The sequence below is a fragment of the Myotis nattereri genome (genome assembly GCF_964212035.1).
Source record: "Myotis nattereri genome assembly, chromosome: 12".
NCBI classification, from domain to species: Eukaryota; Metazoa; Chordata; class Mammalia; order Chiroptera; family Vespertilionidae; genus Myotis; species Myotis nattereri.
Genome location: NC_138087.1, coordinates 44,561,370 through 44,583,667, shown reverse-complemented (window position 1 = coordinate 44,583,667; position 22,298 = coordinate 44,561,370). Strand labels below are relative to the sequence as shown.

Below are 22,298 nucleotides of genomic sequence, written 5' to 3'. Positions count from 1 at the left end.
TAAGGGTCTCTGGGACAGATAAGTAGGTATCTGGAAACTCGGAATGGAGCTTGGGAGAGTTTGCGGCTGATTTCTTAAGTAGTTGTTGATGTAATGAAAATAACTTTCACTGGGGAGAAAAGATTCCGAGATCAACAGGCAGAGAAGGAAGACAGGGTAGGTGTAAAACACTTCCTGGAGGAGACAATACAATCTGAAGAGGCAGGTGCAGAAGCTGAGAGAATGCAGGTACAGGAGTAGCCCAGGTCAGAGGGCAGGTGCAGAAGCTGAGAGAATGCAGAGGGTGCTGATGCTGGAGGACTGGTTATGAGGTTGTCAAGCAAAAGGACCAACCAAAGGTGGTGGGGAAACAAGAGGGGCTAAGCAGGAAGGGAAACTTTGTATTTTTCCATTCACACGTGCAAAAGGATAGATACATGCTTACCTTTGCATTCATGGCAAGTCGGATGGCATCTCTCACAGGTCTGTGTCTTTTGGTCTGCATAGTAATGATCTGGGCAGGTGCGACGACACTCGCCCTTGGAGTGGAGCAGAAAGAAAAATGTATCGCAAGACAGGCAGTCGGTGGGCCTTGGGCCCCTGCAGGCCTTGCAGCTCTTGTTGCACCTCTCACACCGTCCAGTGGAGTTTGCTGCATAATATCTGCAACCAAGGAGGGAAGCAAAGACTAAATTCTTTTTTTCTTTTTTCTTTTGAGAACTTCTATGAGTTTATTTGAGCCAAACTGACGACATGTGCTGGGGAACAAGTTCCCAAATGTTCCTGCAAAGACCATATTCTAAGCTTTGGGAAATCATGGTTAGCCACACAAGCTTAATTTATAAACTGGGTGAATTACCTTTTCTCATTAGAATTATTACTGACTATGATAATAAATCTAATGATTCTCAGTTTTCTTATCTGTAAATTAGGCATTACAGCCTCTCCCCTGCTATTTGTGAGAATTGTTAGATAACACATATAAAAGGACTTAGTTCTTATTACATACTAGAGGCCCAGTGCATGAAAGTTGTGCACAGGTAGGGTCCCTAGGCCTGGCCAGTGATCAGGGCTGATCAGGTTCCTCGCCTCCCTGCCTCCTCCTTCTCTCACTCCCTCAGCGCCCTGTGGCCACCACTGGGGTCGCCTGCCATGTTCTGCGCTGCCCCCTGGTTGTCAGCGCATGTCATAGCGAGTGATTGAACTCCTGTTCTCCTGGTTGAACTCCCGAGAGGGCACTTTGCATATTACCCTTTTATATAGATAGAAGAAGATAGTAGTACCACAGTAATTATTTACTACGTTTGCCTTCTATATATCCCTGTGTACTTGAAAATTTGAGCTTTAAGTTGTGTTGAATGGGATCAGAGAATGGAAGACATTTTAAATGTACCTCTGAATGGTTCTTCTATTTTCTCAATGTAAAAAACATCTTGAAATAGGAAGTGGCATAAGTGATGTTGATGGTTTCATAATAATACATGTAACCTCTATTTAAAAGATTTTTGGACACCAAATGGAACAATAATCACTGTTCATTACTTTTTTATTGTCTACCTGATAGTACACTAGGGACGTCATAAACTTAATATTTCACCTTATTGAACCTAAAAATGAAACACTAGAGTGTGGCAGTTAGGAGCTTGCCCTTTGGAACAGTTTTACATGGGGTCAAAGCCCAGCCAAACCACCCGGGAGCTGGTTGCCCTTCGGCAAGTCACACAACATCTCTGTATCTCAGGTCTGTAATATGGGGCTAATGTTAGTACCTAAAATTAAACAAGTTATTACTGAGAAACTTGTTAAAACAGTGCCTGACACATTATAAGTGATTAATATAAATTAGTGATAATTATGAACTTCATAGTTAATCATTTCTATTTTACATATGTAAAAACTGAGGCTCAGAATTTAGACAGTTAGCTTAAGGTCATCTAGCTAGTTAAGTAGGACAATGTTATTTTAACTTATCTGTTAAGTAACACTATGAAAAGTGCATTCTTTGAAGGTAAATTTTAAAAAATTCACATAAGGTATAAGATAAAAGGAGTCACTGTCAAAGATGAATTTCTTGAGGTCATTGAGTCATTTCGGCATCTCTGGGCGTATGCACCTGAAGCTATTGTAGAACCCCAAAGGTTCAAACCTTGGTTTCTCTGACACAATGCTATTGGGTCCATTAGTTTTTTTAAAAAATATATTTTATTGATTTTTTACAGAGAGGACGGGAGAGGGATAGAGAGAGAAACATTGATGAGAGAGGAACATCAATCAGCTGCCTCCTGCACACTCCCTACTGGGTATGTGCCCGCAACCAAGGTATATGCCGTTGACCGGAATTGAAACTGGGACCCTTGAGTCTGCAGGCCGACGCTCTAGCCACTGAGCCAAACCGGTTAGGGCGTAGTTTTTTTGTTTTTTGTTTTTTCAGTTTATTTCAGTGCTACTGACTTGTTGAAAACTAACGCCATGGCTAGATACTGCTGAGTCTGCCTCTACCTAGCCATCCATCACTGACCTGAGTGAGTATACTTGTATCTCAGTGGCCCAGCTTGTGGCAAATCAAATATTGTTTCACCTTGTACAGTTAGGTGAAGAATAGTTACTGAAGAACAATTACAGTGAGTCATTAAGTGAAAGTGTGAGGTATTTGAGAGACAAGAGGATGAGAGGTTAACAAAAGAAAACATCAACCATGAACTGAATTGTTGATAAAGATCACATAAGATTCAAAAGAGAAAGCAATAGGAAAAAGTGAAAATCCATACAGAATGGAAGGACTACACAGGAATGAAGCCAGAAGATCTGATTTTTAGTTTTTACTCCACCGTCTACTAGTAGCTGTGTGACTTTGAGTAAGTCATTTAACCTTTCTGAGACTTGCTTTCCTCATCTGTGAGATGGAGAGAATAATATCAACCTCATACAATAGTTGCTGAATCAAATCCTAATGTAAAGATACAGAGTGAGTGGAGATGCTATGTAAACTCTAAAGCAGCCTACAGACACTCTTCACTAATGTTATGAAGATGAAAAGAATCAGTAGGAACTCTGGGAAAAAATAACTAAAGGGTAACGCTAAAAGAAAGATAGTGGAGAGTTTAGTGGATCACATTTAGAGTAGAGTGCCAATGCTTACTTTTATGACTCTTTTGCATAAGGTGTTTGTGGAATCTCTTGAGCCTGTAGCTTTGAGGAGGATCTTGTGCATAAGTACAAATGGTAACTTGGACCTTCAAGATCCTGCTCTGAGGCCAAACACTAAAATAATTGTGTGTGTTGAGAATTACACAAATAGGGTGCAGAGAATTACATACCTGCCTTTCCATGGCAAACAGATTTAACATATGAAGTTTATGCAATGCATGTGGGTCATGTGGGTCATTGATTTTACAAGAGGAACAATTTCAGTTAAATATCTTCACTTATACCTCATGAATACCCTATTTATTCTCCATTAAAGACATTTATGGTAACCCATGCCTGTCTCTCAATGGACAACTTCACACACGATGAAACAATTGTCTTCTTAAATCCACGGTCTGCAATCTATTCAGATGACCGAATTATACCCCCTTTTTGTGAATAAGAATATTTATGACTTGATTTGAGGAAGATGGAGACTCTTTATATGGGGTACAGATTTTTTTCAGGCACTTATTAGGATGAAGGGGAAGGGCCAAGGTAGGCAGGTCCAGCCCCTCTCTCGTCTGGCAGAGCCCATTCTGCATCAATCCAGTGTGGCTGGTGTGTTTTGAGGGCTGCAATGTGTGTGCTTCTGTGCTGATGGTTGTAGTAACGTGTGAAAAAGAAGAGGTGTTTTTCTTTCAAGAGCTTGTCATTTTTTGGGGAAGAGATAGGTAAGAAGAATAAGTTCTTGAAGGTCAAAATCTTTGTCTTACTCACCTTATACATATAAGGTATTCTTCATTAAGCATGTGTTGAATGAAAGAGCAAATGAATGAGGTAAGTCAAAACACAAGGCAGTGTATAGCACTAAAATGAGTCATACAAACAGTGATTGCTATAGAACTGAAGAGATGTGCCAATTTGGGCAAAAGCATTTGGGGAAAGGTTAAGGTTACAGCTTTTCAATCTGAGCCTGGAAACTCTCTGTGCTCTAGGTTAGGGAAGGAAGAGTTAGCAACAGGCCTGCAATCAATCTTTCTCTTCAGCGGAGATGCCTAAGGGTAAAAAAACGATGACCTAGTCAAATCCTCTTCCAAATATGCTTGTCAGAAGGCCTTTTGTTAAAAAAAAAGAAAAAGAATAGAGTTCTTATCGGTGAAATGCTTTTAAAAGGATATATCCATGTGTTTAGGTTGCTTATGGCAATTAAACATGTAACTTGAGAGTTTAAGGCGGGCATGGCAGGTTAGAGAATTAGCGGAGAATTAAATGGAGATATTTAACTGAAAGTTGTTCCTTTTGTGAAAGCAACATTACACATACATTGCTTAGACATCACATATTAAATGTGATAGAACAAATCCAAATGCAGAAGAGAAAGAACCTACGTTCATGGTCTTGAATTTCTCTAAGGGAAGAATGCGTCACCTCTTTCTTGTGATTGCTTTGCAGCCTTTGAGTTGTTAGTGAAGTTTGGCATGCGAGTCTGATTGCACAGTCTGACCCTTGGTGTTTCTTGCTGGGTCACTTGCCGCTCCTGTTCCCCTTTTCATTACTCTGAACTGGCAGAAATCCTTTGGGCACTGTTAGGCCTGGGTTGTACTCTCTCATCTTTGTCCTTTACTGGCAGTGAGACTTCAATCTGTTCACCAATATATACGTGTTCTGAGACTTAGCTTCCCCGTCTGCAAAATGGGTTTGCTAATAGTGAGATCTGGATTGCTTATGGGATTAAATGAGGGAAAAGTGGGTTGAACAACTTACCCTTCCCTGCACTGGGGCAGGCACTCCTTTCCCAGCTGGAACCAGCCTGGTGGGCAGGAGAGGCACTGTGTGCTGTGTCGCCCTTCACAGGTCCTACAAGAGCTGTGGCAGGGGTCACAACGGTGGCTGTCTTCATCAGTGTAGTAGCCCTCAGGGCAGTCCTGCACACAGGTCATGTCTGCCAAGGGAGGAAAAGAGTCAGTCTTGGTATTAAGTATGGCACATATCTCCCAAACCTCCTCTGCATGCTCTCCGCTGTGTACATGGTGGAGGGGGACGCACGAGGAATGAGACAATCTCCCTGTGGGCTGATGGCTATCCTTGGGAGCTAAGATGAATATCCAAGAAATAGATTCAGCCATAATGTCATTAGGAGTTGAGAGAAAGCAGGTCAGAGTGGACCGGCCATGTTGGGCATGATAGAAACCAGTCTGTAAAGAGCAGCTAGAGGATGGAGGGGGTCTCCCAGGAGAGGGAGCCCCTTTAAGGCAGGGGTGAGCCAGGGCTCCATTGAAGAAAGCAGAAAGTGTGATGATGTCTTCCCACAATCTCAGTTTTCTATTTCTAGCCTTGAATGTGTTCTCTCCTGTACATCAGATTTTATCTTTTGTTCTGCTGTGCTGTCCACACACTATTGCTCTTGAAATTTCAATGAATTTAAAACGAAATAAAATTAAAACTTCAGTTCCTCAGTTGCATGAGCACAGATATAAAGCATTTTCATCATGGCACCAAGTTCTGTTGGCAGTGAGACTCTGCTTTGCCCATGTATTTAAAAATTAAATTAAAACCTTAAATCTGCTCTGTATAGAGAGATGAATTGGAGTTGAGTTGTTTAGGCCCACATCACCCCAGTCCTTCCTCTGCTAACCCTAGGGGAGCTGCTGATTCTTGTCTTTTCTTCGTCGTTATTAACATTTAGGGGTGGAAATTGAGGGTGGTTTAATTAGAAAGCAAAAAGCTGAGATTTGCTGGCTTTGCAGTTTAGCACACGGTTCTTAGAGGCAACTTCTTCCCCAGCTTTACCTTAACCTCCCTGAATGGGAGTCAGGCTCTCCTGCATTTTTAGTTAGCCACTGGTCAAGTTTAGACTGGACCATAAGCCAGTTTGTTTCCATAACTATAGCATTAAGCACAGGCACTGGTGGGAAAGCTGAATCATATTAGAGCTGCTGTGGACTCAACCTCTCTACTGGGAGACTCTCTGAACTACTCGAAGGCAGGGCCATGCCATTCATGTCTGATTTTCCAGCACAACACACAAGGCCAGATTCCCCAGTCAATGTTTATTTGGTGACTATTTTGTTAAAGATAGATGTTCAAAATGGTTCATTGTCCAGCTGCAGTATTGGTTAACTAGGGGGAAGCCTTAATCCCTTAAAGATGAAACATCTCTGTATTAGTTTCCTATTGCTGTAGTAACATATTTCCATAAACTTAGTGCCTAAAAACAGTACAATTGTATTATCTTACAGTTCTGGGGGTGAGATGTCTAAAACGGGCCCAGGGGGCTATTAACCTTGTAGAGAGACTCTGGGGGAGAACCTGTTTTCTTTGCCTTTTCCAGCTTCTAGAGTTTGCCTGTACTCCTTGGCTTGTGGCCTCCTCCTCCATCTTCATAGTCACAACATAGACCCTTCTCTCCCTCTCTGTTCCTCTGCTCTGACATCTCATAGCCTTGAACTACTAATGTTGATCATCCTGCCTCCCTCTTATAAGGACCCTTGTGATAATCCAGGATAATCCTCCTAAATCAAAACTATTAATTCAATTACATCTGCAAAAATCCCTTTTACCATGTTAAGTACATATTCCCAGGGTCTGGGGATCAGGACATGGGCATTTGTAGGGGGCTAATATTGTTTTTAGGAGTTTTAGTATTGTTCAGTCTACCACAACCTCTGGAGGAATTATCTGGTTTACTCCTAGCCTGACCTTTGAGAGGGCAGTGGTGAGGGATGGAGTGGGAGGATATGAGAAGATCAGGCCTGAGCACATCCTGTGCCCAGCCCTTGGGGGACTGTGTAGAGAGGATCACACAGTGTGTACTGTGTTACATCTTAGCGCTGAAGTCTCAGTTCTAATCTGATTCATATTCCTAGTTTAAGAGAAGACCTACCTTGTAATGATAAGACATCTTCCTGTGTGAAGGCACCTGAGGTGGTCACTGGTAGCACTAAAAGTTGGGGATAATTAGAAAAGAAGGTCCTGGTGTTTGGATGATATGAAGATCTGGAATGTTCTCATGAAGCAGTAACTGTAGGGAAGAGAGGTCACTGAGATTTGTGTAAGTGGCACTAAAATGGATGGATGGAGAAGACTGATGTCTTAGAGAGTCTTCTATTGGGAGGTGATTAGGAGTGATAGGAGGAAATCTACCCCTGTGTCTTACCAGGGGAATGGTGCCCTTGTGATGACATCTCAACAAGAAGAGGAGAAATTGTTACCTATTTCTACTCTGAGTGTCTTGTTTCTCAGGTCTGCTCTGCTGGGTTGAGGAACTCTAACATTTTCTCAGTCTTCAGCCTACTTGCCTCTTTCTTCTCTTTCCCACACACCTTCATTGCTCCTTTTTTCACTTCAGTGGAGTTTTGTTTCATTTTCTTTCTCCCATACCTGTGTTAAGCCCAATCATGGTATCCCTGGAAACTTGACGACATTGCCTCACATTAGCAATAACCTTCACAGGTGACCTGCTGGAGGTGGCCAACCCCAGACTGTGACATACTGTGTTCAAGAAGATGTATGAATCAACAGATGCTAAGTCAAGGGGAAATTTTGATGAGGTGATAAATATCTACATGCTCATAAAATGTCTCTTCACAGACTGCTTTTTAATCACAAGGGGAAATAGTAACTACAAAGTAGAGAACTTAGACAGCACCCTGAACAGGATAACATCACTGTAGATGGGCAAGTAGGTGACTGTTGTGTGTCTCCAGAAGGACATAACAGCTATGTAGTGTTCCTGCTGAGAATGTATAATCTCCATCTAATCCTGGGGTAATGTCACACAAACCCCAATGGAGGTTAGGACTGTGTTCTTCTAAAATTTCAACATTATAAAAGAAAAAGAGTCTGTGGAAATGTGTCAAATTAAAGAAGGCTAGGCCTAGCCAGCTTGGCTCAGTGGACAGAGCGTCGGCCTGCAGACTGAAGGGTCTGGGGTTTGATTCCGGTCAGGGCGCATGCCGGAGTTGCAGGCTTGATCCCCAGTAGGGGGCCTGCAGGAGGCAGCCAATCAGTGATTCTCTCTCATTATTGATGTTTCTCTCCCCCCCCCCCCCCTTCCTCTCTGAAATCAATCAAGAAAGGAGGCTAAAGAGACATGGCATCTAAATGCCATGACTGTGAACTGGACCCTGTTCTAAAGGGGAATTGACACAATTATAAATATGGATGGGATATTGAAGTATGGTATCAGTGCTAAATTCACTAGTGTTGACAACTGCACTGTGGTCATGTAAGAAAGCATTCCTAGTCTTAGGAAGTAAATGCAAACTAAAGTATTTGTGGGAAAGGGGCCATGATGTACGAAACATATCCTCACTGATAAAGCAAAAGGTGTAAAAGATTAACAAAAGAAGAGGTGGGTAAAGGGCATATGTGTGGTGTGCCATGGACTATTCTCACTTTTCCATCTTTTCTGTGGGTCTGAAACATTTTTAGACACAAAGTAAAAAATTAAGAAGAAAGACACCAATATCTACTGGGCACCAGGCATCATGAAAGGTAGTTTCCCAGATGGGGGAAAGACAGAGCCCGTCTCGAGGAAAGTGACTTACTGAGGAGGAGGCTGTCCCTCGGGCAGGTGTGACACTGGTCCTCGGAGGGCCCCGTGCAGCGGAAGCACTTGGTGTGACAGGGCTTGCAGCCCAGAACCACCTCATCCCAGTACTCGGAGGGGGCACATTCCTTGTGAGGCTCGCAGTCCCCGTGGCTGTTCAGCTTTAGGCCTTCCAGACAGGTGGTGCAGGTCCCAGGTGATGAGCAGGTCTGGCAGGAGCTGGGGCAATCTGTGGGCAGGGTGTGGGCAGCAGACAGAGTGAGAGTGGACAGGGTGCCCCAGGAAGAAATCAGTTCCCCCTGGGAAGGTTATTCACATGTCTTCCTCGTTTCTTCCAGAGATTTCTAGGGCTCTGTGCCAACAGTGTGGAGTCATGAGTTGGGTACATTCTTGTTGGAGCATTCTTGTTGCTGTTTCATATTCTCTGTAATAATTAGGCCCTTCCTGCAACAGCCACCTCAGAAATTATTAGTAAGATTCACTATAATTACCCAAACTACAACGAAATAAGAGGCAATTCTGTAGCAGAATGGTCACCATCATAATTCCTATTCTGTGGTCCTCCAATGACCTCCAAAAATACCTTGAACTTGTCACTAGCATTGGTATATATTACCATTACCTGTTGAGTAAAAAGGTCTCTTTTATATTCATTTATGAAGGCACAATGCTTAGGAGGGCCTGGCATATAATAGGCACTCCGTAAATATTTCTTAGATATTTTAAGAACAACATACTCCCACCTCGGGGTTTTAGCAGTGCTGTTTCCTCTGCCTAGAATTCTCATCTCCCAGGAATATGTGTGGCTTGCTCCCTCCATTTATCAGTGGTACCTTCCAGGCCCCCTTTTCTCTAATTTCAGTTCCATTCTGCCCAACTTCATGTCTCCCTTCCCTGCCTTATTTTGCCTTTTGACTGTCTTTAGAGTCTGCCTTCACCAATAGAATGTAAGCTCCAGAAGGCAGAACTCTGTCTGTATTGTTTCCTGCTGTTCCACAGGCCTGAAGAGCACATGGCACATAGTAGGCCCCCAGTAAGCACTCACTGTTAATAGACACAGTATTATTATTGTGATTATCGCCATCCCATTTTGTCTGTATCAGGAAATTGAGGCTGGAGGTGCTAAGTCACCTGGCTGGAAAAGAGCAGGGTCAGGAGCTTAACCCAGGACCTTAACAAGATCTCTTGCTCTTTCTGCCCCAGAAAAGGTATGGGATTTCAAAGGTGTCTGTGCTATCTCATAGGGCAGTGATGGTGAACCTATGACACACGTGTCAGAGGTGACACGCGAACTCATTTTTTTGGTTGATTTTTCTTTGTTAAATGGCATTTAAATATATAAAATAAATATAAAAAATATAAGTTTTTGTTTTACTATGGTTGAAAAAAATTTCTGTATGTGACACGGCACCAGAGTTAAGTTAGGGTTTTTCAAAATGCTGACACACTGAACTCAAAAGGTTCGCTGTCACTGTCATAGGGGATAATTTGAGGTGATCAGAATGGATCCCAAGTCCTTATGTTCCTCAGAGGAGATCCTGCTTGGGGATTGCCTGATTACAGATGCTTCTCTATACCTACTCAAATCTTAAGTTGCAGGTCAGGTCCTTGTTTCTCTCTCTGGAAAGGCAGGTGGTCACTTCTAATGCCAGCTGGTATAAGGTGCAATAGCATTGCATGGAGAGACCTCAAGTCAGTTTCCAACAGTGGAGCTGGTCTGAGTGAGCCCAGGTATCTGTACTTTTTAAAAGCTCTCCAGTTGATACCAGTGGGCAAACAGGGATGAGGACCAGGGGCCCTTCTCAATGAGAAAATTAAATCAGGTAAATTAAGTACAGTAAGTACTCTGAGACCTGTTATGTTCTCTATATGGCAAATTACTTTTATTATTGAGCACCAGAGAAAGGCCAGAAGTGGATCCCCAGTTCCTGCCCCAGTACAAGTAAGGTAGCACTCCAGGCCTTTGGCTGAGTCTCTACACTTCTCGTGGGAGCTGACCCCCAACTCCACAGGCTCCCTCCCTCTCTCCCCTTCTGCTGTACAGGCACAGCTACCCATCTTCAAGTCCATGTTCTTCCTACAAGTAGTTGGGTGGGACCCTGACATTAAAGAATGTACGTGACACACAAAAGGGTTTATCCAGATCATAAGGCTAGAGCAGAAAGCCTTTAGGAGTAGGTACTTTATATCTTTATGTCTTATAAAGAACTATTCCCTGGGTATGTTCTTGGATGTGAATGGCCCAAGGTTGCTTCTGCCATGTGAGTTCACCCTCAGGCTCTCACGGGGTTTCCGGGGCCTGCCTCTGGATATCTGTCTATATTGTGTTTGCGTGGAGGCAACACTGGGGGCGAAGTTACCGCTGTCTGCCTAGTGGGAGTGAATCCTGCGACGCTCGTTAACAATACTATATTGTACACTTGAAAGTTTCAAAGGGAGTAGATCTTAAATGTTCGTACCAAAAGGAAAAAAAAAAGGTAACTACGTACATAGACGATAGATGTGCTAACTGACCTTATGTGGTCATTTCTCAACACATCTGTATATCCAATCGTCATGTTGTACATCTTAAACTTACACAATGTTATATGTCAATTACACCTTAATAAAACGGGGGGAAAAGAGAAAAGTTCCTTTCCCCAGAATGCCTTTCACTTGCTTGAGAATTCCCCTAGTAATGGGCAATTTATTAAAAACTATGTTCCCTGAAAACCAGTAAGGGCAAAGAATTCATGCCCAGTTAAAACATAAGAGGGCATAAGTAATAGCTCTTTCTTGAGCATGTAGGGATTGAAGTGTCCAGTGGGACATGAACTAGGGGACCCAAAGTAGGAGCTGGTAGCTTTAGGGAGGCAAATGATGAAGGGGGACAAGCGGCACCTCTGTGGTACAGCTCTCCGTATGCAGCTATAAACTTTTAATGGCTTAAAGTTTTAAGAAAAATCTCCCATTTTCGATGACTTTTGAGGGCTCATTGTCTCTTGTAAATGTTCATGTGAGAATCCTTTTTGATCAGCCACTGTTGTGGAGGGTCAACATTATTCCTTGCGGACAAAAGTTATATGATCAAAGCTAATGAATGATTCATTTAAAAAAAAAAAATTAGAGCCCTAACCGGTTTGGCTCAGTGGATAGAGCATCGGCCTGCAGACTCAAGGGTCCTGGGTTCAATTCCGGTCAAGGGCATGTATGTACCTTGGTTGCGGGCACATCCCCAGTGGGAGTGTGCAGAAGGCAGCTGATCGATGTTTCTCTCTCATCAATGTTTCTAACTCTATCCCTCTCCCTTCCTCTCTGTAAAAAATAAATAAAATATATTAAAAATAAATTAGAGCAGATTCAAAATATTAGGGAAATGGGTGGGACAACAGTTCTGGGGCTGGAACTGTGCAAACCCCACATCCTACTTGGTCTTGGTCGAATCCCATTATCCCATCAGGCTCCCTGGGATCCATCACTTGGTCATGTACCCCAAAGTCTTTACCTTTGCATTCATTAGTCTTTCTTTCATAGTAAGTTCCTGCTGGACACTTGTACAAGCACTGCCCGTCATAGAGAACGGTGAAGTACTTAGCACAGAGGTCACAGTTGTCTGCTGAGGGGCCACTGCACTCCAGACAGTCTTTGTGGCAGGGGAGGCATTGGTGGGCGTCTTCATCCTTGTAGAACTGCTGGGGACAGGACTGATGGCACATATCCTCATGTAGGAAGAAGGCAGGCATGCACTCTGGGGGTAGGGAAACAGCAGTTATTCCCAGGGAGACAGGGGAAAGGAATTCCTTCCACAGTGGCTAGCTAGTCCATCCTCCACCACTTTGCCTCATTTGACCTGAGTGTACACTTGCCCCATCTCCACCCAGCCAGGGCACATCATCCGTGTCCCCAAAGCCTTGACTTTGGATTGGAGACCACATATGGAGACCTGTTTAAATGGTGTTGGGTTTCTATCCTGAAATGATCTGCCCCTTGGAGGTGCAAAAAATTGTAATGCTGTGGCAGATATGTGATGGCCGAGACGCTGGAGGTACTGTTCCAAAAGCCCAGAAAGCATTAAAATTTTCCAAGCTGTATCCAGCACCTCAGGCTTTATTTTGTGCACAAAGCAGTATAGGAACTCTTGGATAAGGTAATTTTTCACTCACTGATAGGGTAGACTAATGAAATATACATGGTTAGTCAGTATGAAGAATGCATTGTGGGTTTGTGTTAGTTCTCTTATTTCAGGGGGGAAGGGAATTCTGGAAAACACTTTGGATAGGATAGCACCAATTAAATGAGTCTGTCTTGTTCTGGAGAGGAAATCAGCATTTCTTGGAAGATAATTCCAGAGACAACAATTCCTTGCCAGTATGCTATTTTTAGAATTAACAATACTGAACAGTACTGTACATGGGTATGGACAAAATCATACAAAAGGCTCTCTTGTCTGTGTTAACGTGCAGAATCCAAAATGGAAAGGTTTTACCTCACCCTCACTTTTGTCAGTGACATGCACAGAGGTTGATAAATTTTAGTGAAGGTTCCTCCCGGTTCTGCTTGGACATCCCACCCTCAGCTGGTTGGCCCCCAGCTGGGGTAGCTCGGCAGAGCCACACACTCCCATGGGATGCTCCCAGGTACCTTTGCAGATTTTCTCATGGATGCACTCCTGACACATCTCTGGGCAGTGCTTGCACACCCCCTCCACGGCCACATGCCTCTCAGAGCAGGTTTCCTGGCACACTCCCTGGTCCAGGACAAGGCCCCCTTCACAAGCTTGGCAGTTGGTGGCATTTCCTTCACATTTTCTGCAAGGGGAGCTACAGCGTTTGCATATGCCTTCTTCTGCATAGAAGCCCCTGTGGGGAGAAGGGAGAGCTACTGGGGAAGCCTTCCAAGCAGGAAAATGATTCACACCTGGTGACAAAGAAGTTAGGGCTGAAAAGGAAGGACTGCTGCTCATGTCGGCCAAAATGAATTAATCAGATTTCCTGAGGAAGTATGGTAAAAAATCAAGTCTGGAAAAATAAAAGGGATAGATGTCACCCTTGTGAATTTGGTTTGTTTGAAAACAGCTTTGTTTAATTTGTATAAACTTTAGTCATCTGATTTCCCTATTTTAATCTCTGACTTTAATTTCTTTTTTCTTGTTAGAGCAGAAAATGCTGTCTGTTCAATTAATACATTTTTTAAAATAAAAATTCAATTTAGCAAATTCAAAAAAATGACTTTTAAAAGGTTCAAAAGATTTACTGTCCTTAATATTGGAAGCATTTTTGCTTTTGGATGTTCCCAGCAAACCACTGATGGCTTTTTTGAACACACTCACATAACATTTGCATACAGCACCAAACATTTGGAGCACTGCTATTGGAGTATATCGTATTTTTCTGTGTATAAGATGCCACCATGTACAAGACGCCCCCCACTTTTCCAACTCAAAATTAAGAAATCAATATTTTAAACATAAAACAAAATACATTTTTATTTAGTAACTAGAGGCCTGGTGCATGAAATTTATGTGGGGGGGGGGCGGGGGGTCCCTCAGCCTGGCCTGCACCCTCTCGCAATCCGGACCCCTCAGGGAATGTCCGACAGTCGGTTTAGGCCTGTGTTCGGCAAACTGCGGCTCGCGAGCCACATGCAGCTCTTTGGCCCCTTGAGTGTGGCTCTTCCACAAAATACCACGTGCGGGCGCGCATACAGAGCGATTGAAACTTCGTGGCCCATGTGCATTAGTCGGTTTTCCGCCTGGGCGAGTCTATTTTGAAGAAGTACTGTTGATATTTGGCTCTGTTGACATGAGTTTGCCGACCCCTGGTTTAGGCCCATCCCTCTCGCAATCTGGGACTGCTGGCTCCTAACCGCTCACCTGCCTGCCTGCCTGATTGCCCCTAACTGCCTCTGCCTGTCTGCCTGATCACCCCTAACCACCTCTGCCTGCCTGCCTGATCGCCCCCAACTGCCTCTGCCTGCCTGCCTGATCACCCCTAACTGCTTACCTGCCTGCCTGATCGCCCCCAACTGCCTCTGTCTCAGCCCCTGCCACCACGGCTTCGTCAGGAAGGATGTCCGGAAGGTTGTTCGGTTGTCCTGTCTAATTAGCATGTTATGCTTTTATTATCATAGATTACTGGTATGTTCACATACCAGTACTATATTATGCAGCATATCACTTTATTCAGCTCTGTTGCATCACCGCTCTCTTCTTCATCTCTATTAGTTCCAGACATATCAACTTCTTCAAGTTCTATTGTATCACTGCTGTCTATTGTATCACTGTCTATATATGTGAGATCATCTTCAGTTCTGTCCATGGCATTGCTGATTCCACATTTCTTGAAGGACTTCACAATCACCTCTTGTTTGATGCTATACCATGAGTTTAGGACCCAATTGCAGACCTCAGTGATGGTTGTTTTTTCCACCCTTCCTGTCGGTGTCAAGTTATCTGTTTTTTGCATCCACTACTCCATTCTCATCTCATCAAGGCTTTAAATGACTTGTTGATTGAAACATCTAGTGGCTATAGCTGACCTGCAAGTCCACCAGGAATATCTGCTAGATGTATTTGCAAATCTGATGCAACCCTTTTTGTCTTTTCTGTTAAATGTGCTCAGAACTGATTAAAGACAGGTAGGACTGGCTTCTTTAAGAGCCCCCCAGGTCTTCTGGACCAAACCTTTGCAAACCAAATGGCCATAATGTCTTCATTCATCCATCCCTTCTCTTGAACTTGCACAATAATGCCAGGTGGTATGGTCTCTTTAGGACGTTTTCCTCTTAAGAATAAGCATAGAAGGCAGTTTAGCACCATCTGCACAGCATGAAAGCACAGCAGTATAGTGTGTCTTTTCATGGCCACTTGTTGATTTCCACTGTTTTGATTCCTTTCACATCAACAGTTCTGTTGGAAGGCACATCAAAATTGAGAGTCATCTCATTCATGTTTGCAATCTGACTTGGTTCAAAATCATTTTTTCTGCAGTTGTATGACACAGGAGTGAAACTGTTGGATTTTATTCTCATAAACTGGTGGCATTTTCTGAGCTAACTTGTTTGTGTCCTCATGGCCAACCCTTCTCTCCTCATGAAATTGAAGCACCATTTTGCCTTTACTCTAAAATCAACAATGTTCATTTCATTCACAATATCATTTTCTTGCCTGACATTGAATAAGCTTGGTTGACACACATAAGCCACTCTGGCGCTGCTCCATAATCCAGGTCTTAAGTCTCTGCTCCAAGTTCACCCATTTTGCTGGTTTTCCTCTTAAGGCCTTTTTTTTTGGCATTTTAAGGAGTTGTTCTTCCTGTTTTCTCCACTGTCTGATCATACACTCAGTGGGAGGAGGTCCAAATTGTCTCTCTGCAGCTCTATTTCCATGCTCTTTTTCATATCTGATTACATTCAGTTTGAATTTTGCAGAGTAAAGACAATTGCTTACCAGTATTTATCTTTTTATTTTTTTATATCTTTATGGGCTCCGAACGCTCAGGTCCCTGTTGCATCTGTGCACTTTCCACCTTAACCTCCAATTACGGCATCAGCTGACATCAGTAACAACAAGGCTCATGATTGGAGGAAGCCTGTTTGACAAGGAATGGGCAGCTACACACCCATGCAGCTCCCTGCTTGGCTGACTTCTGTGTATAAGATGCTCCTCGATTTTCAGTCTAACGATTTTAGAAAATAATAGCATCTTATACATGGAAAAATATGGTATGTTGTGTGGTTGACTTCTTCCAGGTAGAATCTGATGTCTGTATATTTATTGTACCTCTGAATGATTTAACTATCACACCGTAGAAATCACTAATTTCTTGTACATATTTAGTAACCAAAAATATATTGAATTTGTCAGGAAGAAATAGGATGGGGCAAAGAAAAGTCTCATTTCTAATGTAGTATCAAGAAAGAACAATGTAAGAAAGCAATTTAGGTCCAAGAGGGGAAACTAAATATTATTCACCTGAAAGCCAAGACCAGCTTCCTCACACATTTTGGACCATGATGGAGAGCACTGGGAGAACAAGGACACTGCTATTTTGTCCAGCACAGTCATTCCCTTAAAAATAAATTGGCCCTGGTCCATGTTGCCCAGTGGTTGGATCCTCTGCCTGTGCATCGAGAGGTCTCGGGTTCGAGTCCCGGTCAAGGACCCGTACTGGTTGGGGCTTGTATGGGAGGCAGCCAGTTGATGTGTCTCTCACACCTCTCTCTCTCTCTTTCCCTTCCACTCTTTCTGAAAAGTAATGGAAGAAATATTCTCAGGTGAGGACTAACAAAAAAAATAAAATAAAAATGAATTTGATAAGACAGTGGATAGAAATGTATTATATGTTTACCAAGAGTTTGATTGAACTTGAGAAATTTGAAATTAGGGAATTTAGTGCATTCTTAAACATATCACATCTTCTACGTGAATGAGAATGTGATGGAATCATTGTTTCTGTGTAGTGAAGAACTTGGCCTCACCCAAAGAGAGGTCTGGCCTGTGTTCCTAGCCAGCTTCTAAACTCTGGGAATTTCCCAAGTGGTAAGAATGTCCTTGTTATTCATTGTGAACCCCTCCAACCACACCTGATAGTTGATGCTAACAAAATTAGTCAGGGTGGGGATGGTCACACCCTCTAGATTTAGTGTGGGGATTGGCTTAGCCAGAAAGAGCAACCTGTGTTTAGAGATTGGGGACTTCGGACTGGTGATTCCGAGGAGTTTTTATTGCTAGTCCTGATCAAGTTTTCTCAGGAATAGTCTCTGGACACTGACGATGAGCAATTCCAGCACAGAATTTGAAAAGATGCAGCACAAAGAAAACATTTTCAGATTTTTGTCATAAGGGCATCAGTGGAAGTCGGGTGAGATGCTGAAAAGAAAGGAATGGATTCAAGCAAAAACGAAAAAACAAACAAACAACAACTCATTGAAGACTACTGCTAACTCAAAAAAACACGAATCTCAGGAACTTGTCGGGAGGCAGGCAGATGGCAATATGAAAAGGTGTTTTTCAAAGAGCCACTCTGCCAAACGCAGTTTTCTCCACACATATCTGCCCAGTAATTTGTCCTGTCTTCTCCCTGCATTCACAAAACTTAGTTGTGAATGCTCTATTTCACTGTTATTTTTATTTAAGAGGACAGATGCTTCATTTCAGAAGAAATGGCCACCTGTATTAAATTGCTACATTCAGAGTACTTTATGTTGAAGTCTTTCGGCTCAGATAAATATATGTAATGCGAAAGCTGTGTGGTCTGGAGCTTCGCCTATATTTTAGACATCTGAGACAGTGACAGAGCCTAAAGGAAGACCCCCTTTTTCAACCAGAGCTTCACATCTGTTCATATTTGGTGAATATGAGCACACCTTAGGTTTTGTGTTGCCTTTTAATCAATCACTATAATGATGTATGTTACTACTCAGACTTTCTTCTTTCATGAATATATACTATACAGTGGCCACTAATGCTGACTTATAAATAATTCTGAATACCTGGATGCCATTTCATTGCAAATTGTGTGCCTGTCATAAATCTTACTGCTGTTTTAGGATGGATTATACCCAAAAGGGCGATTTCTCAGAAATAGTAACAACTTGAAAAGTACTATGTTGTAGAAAGTACTATGTTGTGATCAGTCATAACAGATCACATTTTATAGCATTCTGTTTATATGAAATGTTCAAGAACAGGCAAATCTGTAGAGACAGGAAGTAAATTAGTGATTGCTTAGGGCTGGGGAAATTGGGAGTAACTGCTAAAAGGGTACAGAGTTTTCTTTTGGGGGATGATGGACATATTTTAAAATCAATTGTAATGATGATCGCACAACTGTATAAATATACGTACCATTGCATTGTATGTACACTTTATATAGGTAATTGTGTGGTATGTGAATTGTATCTCAATAAAGTTGCTATTAAAAAAAAAAAAAGGAACCCTAGTCATTTGAGAACATGGCATTGTGCAATGGTGAAACATGGACTTCAGGGCTCACGAGGTTTGGGGTGGGACCCTTACCATATCATGCATTAGTTGTGTGATATTGAGCATGTTTACCCCTTTCCTCATCTGTAAAATGAGGAGAAATAATAGTATCTGGATGAGAAGATTCATGTGAGGGTTAATGGATCATATTTGAAGTGCTTATTGCAGTGATTAGACTTTACCAACACTCATCAAGCAGCTGTTTTTATATGGTTTCTTTTTCCTTGGAATTTCTTAGCCCTTTTTGTATTTAGGCTCTGAGAAGTATGGAAGTAATTGATGTAAATGTCCCCTATGTGTTGTAGGCCCTCTTCAGGCTCAGACGTCTCTTAACATAGCTTCCAGTATCAATTCTTACACACCGAAAAGGTGCTAAATATGGATCTGCAGCATTGAGTCGAATGCAGTTGGCTCTACACCAGGGGCCCTCAAACTTTTTAAACAGGGGGCCAGTTCACTGTCCCTCAGACCGTTGGAGGGCCGGACTATAGTTTAAAAAAAAACCTATGAACAAATTCCTATGCACACTGCACAGATCTTATTTTGAAGTAAAAAAACAAAACGGGAACAAATACAATATTTGTATTTGCATGTGGCCCGCGGGCCGTAGTTTGAGGACCCCTGCTCTATACTATACTAGATTCGAAGATTCTTGAGGGTATCATGATTTGTGTTTGGACCCTATATGATCTGTCTCAGTAATGGATACAAGTAGGTCATTAGGAAATGGGTATTGATTTTATCACCAAGTTCTTTTAATCAGCAGGCAAATGAAATTTCTGATTATCTAAAATAGATTCTGTTGGTTGCCTCCCCAAACTCACTTCTTGCCTCCCTCTCCAGTCTTCCTGGCTGCCCATGTTCTGATTTTATTTGGGTTTTCAAGGGTGAGTCTTGTTCAGCCTAAAGTGATCCTTTTATTTCCTTTCTCCCTGCCAGTGATGTAAGCTGTAAGTGAAACATTCTGGCTAATGAGATGTGAAGGGAAATCTGAGGAAGTTTTCTTTCCTCTTGAAAAAAGATAAACTAGGAGAATCCTGCCCTTTTCTGTCTCTGGTTGTTGTAATGGCGGTGGTGATGTGTGCAGATGGGGCAGACAGCATGGCTCAGGGGAGGACAAACTAAGGAAGATACAAGAGCAAAATGGAAAGATAGTGGGTTTTTAATGAAGTGTTGGCCACTGGATTGCTAAACGCTTTGTTATGTGAGATAATAAACCCTGTATTGTTTCAGTCAGTACTTGGCATTTCTGTTGCTTGTCACTGGAAGTTTCCTGATATACCTTCCCATTTGCTATTCCCACTTCCCTTTTAGTTACATCTTGGAAGTGGGAGCATTCATAGGAGGAGAAAAGGATTGATAAACCAGGGGGCTGGAAAAGCCATTAATAAATACTTCACCAGGTATTTCATTATCTTTGATTCAGATCTCACCTAACTTTTTTAAATTTTATTTTAAAAATATTTTTATTGATTTCAGAGAGGAAGGGAAAGGGAGAGAGAGAGAGAGATAGAGATAGAAACATCAGTGATGAGGGAGAATCATTGATTGGCTGCCTTTTGCATGCCCCCTACTGGGGATTGAACCTGCATCTCGGGCATGTGCCCTGACTGGGAATTGAACCGTGACCTCCTGGTTTATAGGTCGTTGCTCAACCACTGAGCCATACCGGCTGGGCAGATCTCACCTTTTTTAAACAGAAGAGTTTCTTGTGTTCCACAGCCTTATTATTGTGATAGCGAAAAGACAGCTACTTGATCATAAATAAAAGGTGGGGAAAAAACATAATTTTACAAAAGTAAAAATATATACATATAATCATCACAAGAGAGAAGTGGGCATCTGGCGTTAAGTTTTGGCTGCTGTGGCCAGTGGTGATGTTAGACAGTCAAAAGGGAGGGACACTGGTAGGTGCTGTAACCCGGGAGGGAAGAGTTCTTTGGTGATAGGAAGGAATCATATCCAAATTACTGCAGGAAAATGAACACAAGCGGGAAGTGAAAGGAAAGGAGACTTACTCAGGGCACCCGGTGTAGCACCTGCCTTCGTGGAGGAAGAGCGCGTGTTCCGGCTGCGTCTGGCACTTGTCGCAGAGATCGGCTCCAGAGCAGGAGGCACAGGCCTCTGTACAGTTCTCACAGCTGCCACTCCTCACTGAGGGCCACGTGCCTTCGGGGCAGGAGGCGACGCAGGCCTGAGCCAGCAGATACGCGCCTGGAAACCCAGGGAAGAAGGCAGATCAGGCGGTCAGTGTGTGTCCCTCTGACTGCGTGAACATCCTTGCAGAGAACTGGGGCTCGCAGCAGCTTTTTAAACTGCGCCAAAGATCCAAGTATCTCAGACTTGTCAAAAGGATGAGTTAAATCTCCAGACAGGAAATTGACAGCAGGAGCCTTTGGCCCTGTTTCTTTTACTTCCTACTGATACTGGTGCGGGTCACTTTGGGGCTTCCCTCTGCCTGGTTGATCGATCTATTCCCACCTTTGCCTGTCTTCCTGGTGTGAGACAGTTACACACACACAGCTTGGTGGAGTCTATTTGGCTTCCCAAAGCCCATCTCATTAGGACACTAACATAGTAGCAACTCTCCCACCCAACGGATGGTCCATCTGTTTGTTTTTAATTGAAAAAATCAGATAGTAACATTATTAAAGAAAACAATTTATAAATAACCCTTCAGAATTCCAAGACAATTCCTTCAATTTTTGTATGCAAACTTTCCCATTTTGTTGGAGTAGAGTCATGGCACACATACCATTTTTAAATTCTGTTGCTTTTGCATCCCATCTCACTGTTAACATTGTAGATAATAATCACTTTAATGGAAGCATAACATTCTTAATTTTTAATGTTAGTGCACCATGTTAATAAAATATCTCCCTAATTCAGGGAAGTTATTTCTGTTGTTTTGTTTTTATAGATGATGAAGCAATTAATTTGTTAAGCTGTTACGTATTGCTCTTGTGTTTTTGCTCCTCTAAATTCAGCACCAGAAATGAAGAAACAATAGGCAGACTACTGATCCCCACCTAGATTGTCCACTGTAAGTTCTCTTGTTTTGGCTAATGCATTCTAAAACAGCAGGAGAACCCCTAGAAATGTCAAGCACCCAGAGACCTAACAAATTCTGTGGCCAAAGCAGTTGCTAACTTCATGCTTTAGTTAAAAAACATTTCTTTTTCATTTTGGTCCTTCAAGAGCCAGTTTTTATTGTAGGTCCATGTTTGGGTGCCGTGTTGCTCCAGAGTAGCCACTGTAATAGGAACATGTGATGGGACTAGATCAAGTCCTGCAAACCCCTTACTAAAGGTGCTAATATACATGAGCTGCCGTGAATTGGCTTGGTCACTGCCACCGCCTGTCACACTCCACACTAACCTTTCGGACATGAAGTGCACAGGGTTTCAGATCCATTGCAGGTTTTACAAGAGGAATGACAAGGCTGCTGCTTTCTTAAAACATCTATGGAGGGAAAAGGAACAAGAAGTCAGTTTCTGTTGAGCAGGCTTATAGTATTGGAAAAGATCTCATGGGCAATCTTGTCTCCTTTCCCACCCCAAATAAATTTTGTCTTAGCTAAATGTTGGCGCCAGCTTTGGCCTACCAAATGAATGAATGCGGACTTCATTTTTTTCTTACTCTTATTCTTTCATTGACAGTTGATCGCCAGGACTC

General features: G+C 42.6%; 1 protein-coding gene across 3 annotated transcripts in view; it reads right to left on the bottom strand.

The window, feature by feature from the left end:
• PCSK5 (proprotein convertase subtilisin/kexin type 5) overlaps window positions 1–22,298 on the bottom strand; it is a gene marked incomplete at its 3' end in the record, with an annotated part of 420,910 nt that overhangs the window by 16,096 nt on the left and 382,516 nt on the right. For all 3 annotated transcript variants that reach the window (XM_081103066.1, XM_081103067.1, XM_081103068.1), the window contains 7 exons: window positions 22,002–22,085; window positions 20,642–20,837; window positions 13,280–13,497; window positions 12,144–12,386; window positions 8,658–8,888; window positions 4,873–5,050; window positions 425–642 (listed from right to left, as the gene is read on the bottom strand). In XM_081103066.1, coding sequence (XP_080959192.1) covers window positions 425–642; window positions 4,873–5,050; window positions 8,658–8,888; window positions 12,144–12,386; window positions 13,280–13,497; window positions 20,642–20,837; window positions 22,002–22,085 — 1,368 coding nt within the window. The remainder of the gene's footprint in view (window positions 1–424; window positions 643–4,872; window positions 5,051–8,657; window positions 8,889–12,143; window positions 12,387–13,279; window positions 13,498–20,641; window positions 20,838–22,001; window positions 22,086–22,298) is intronic.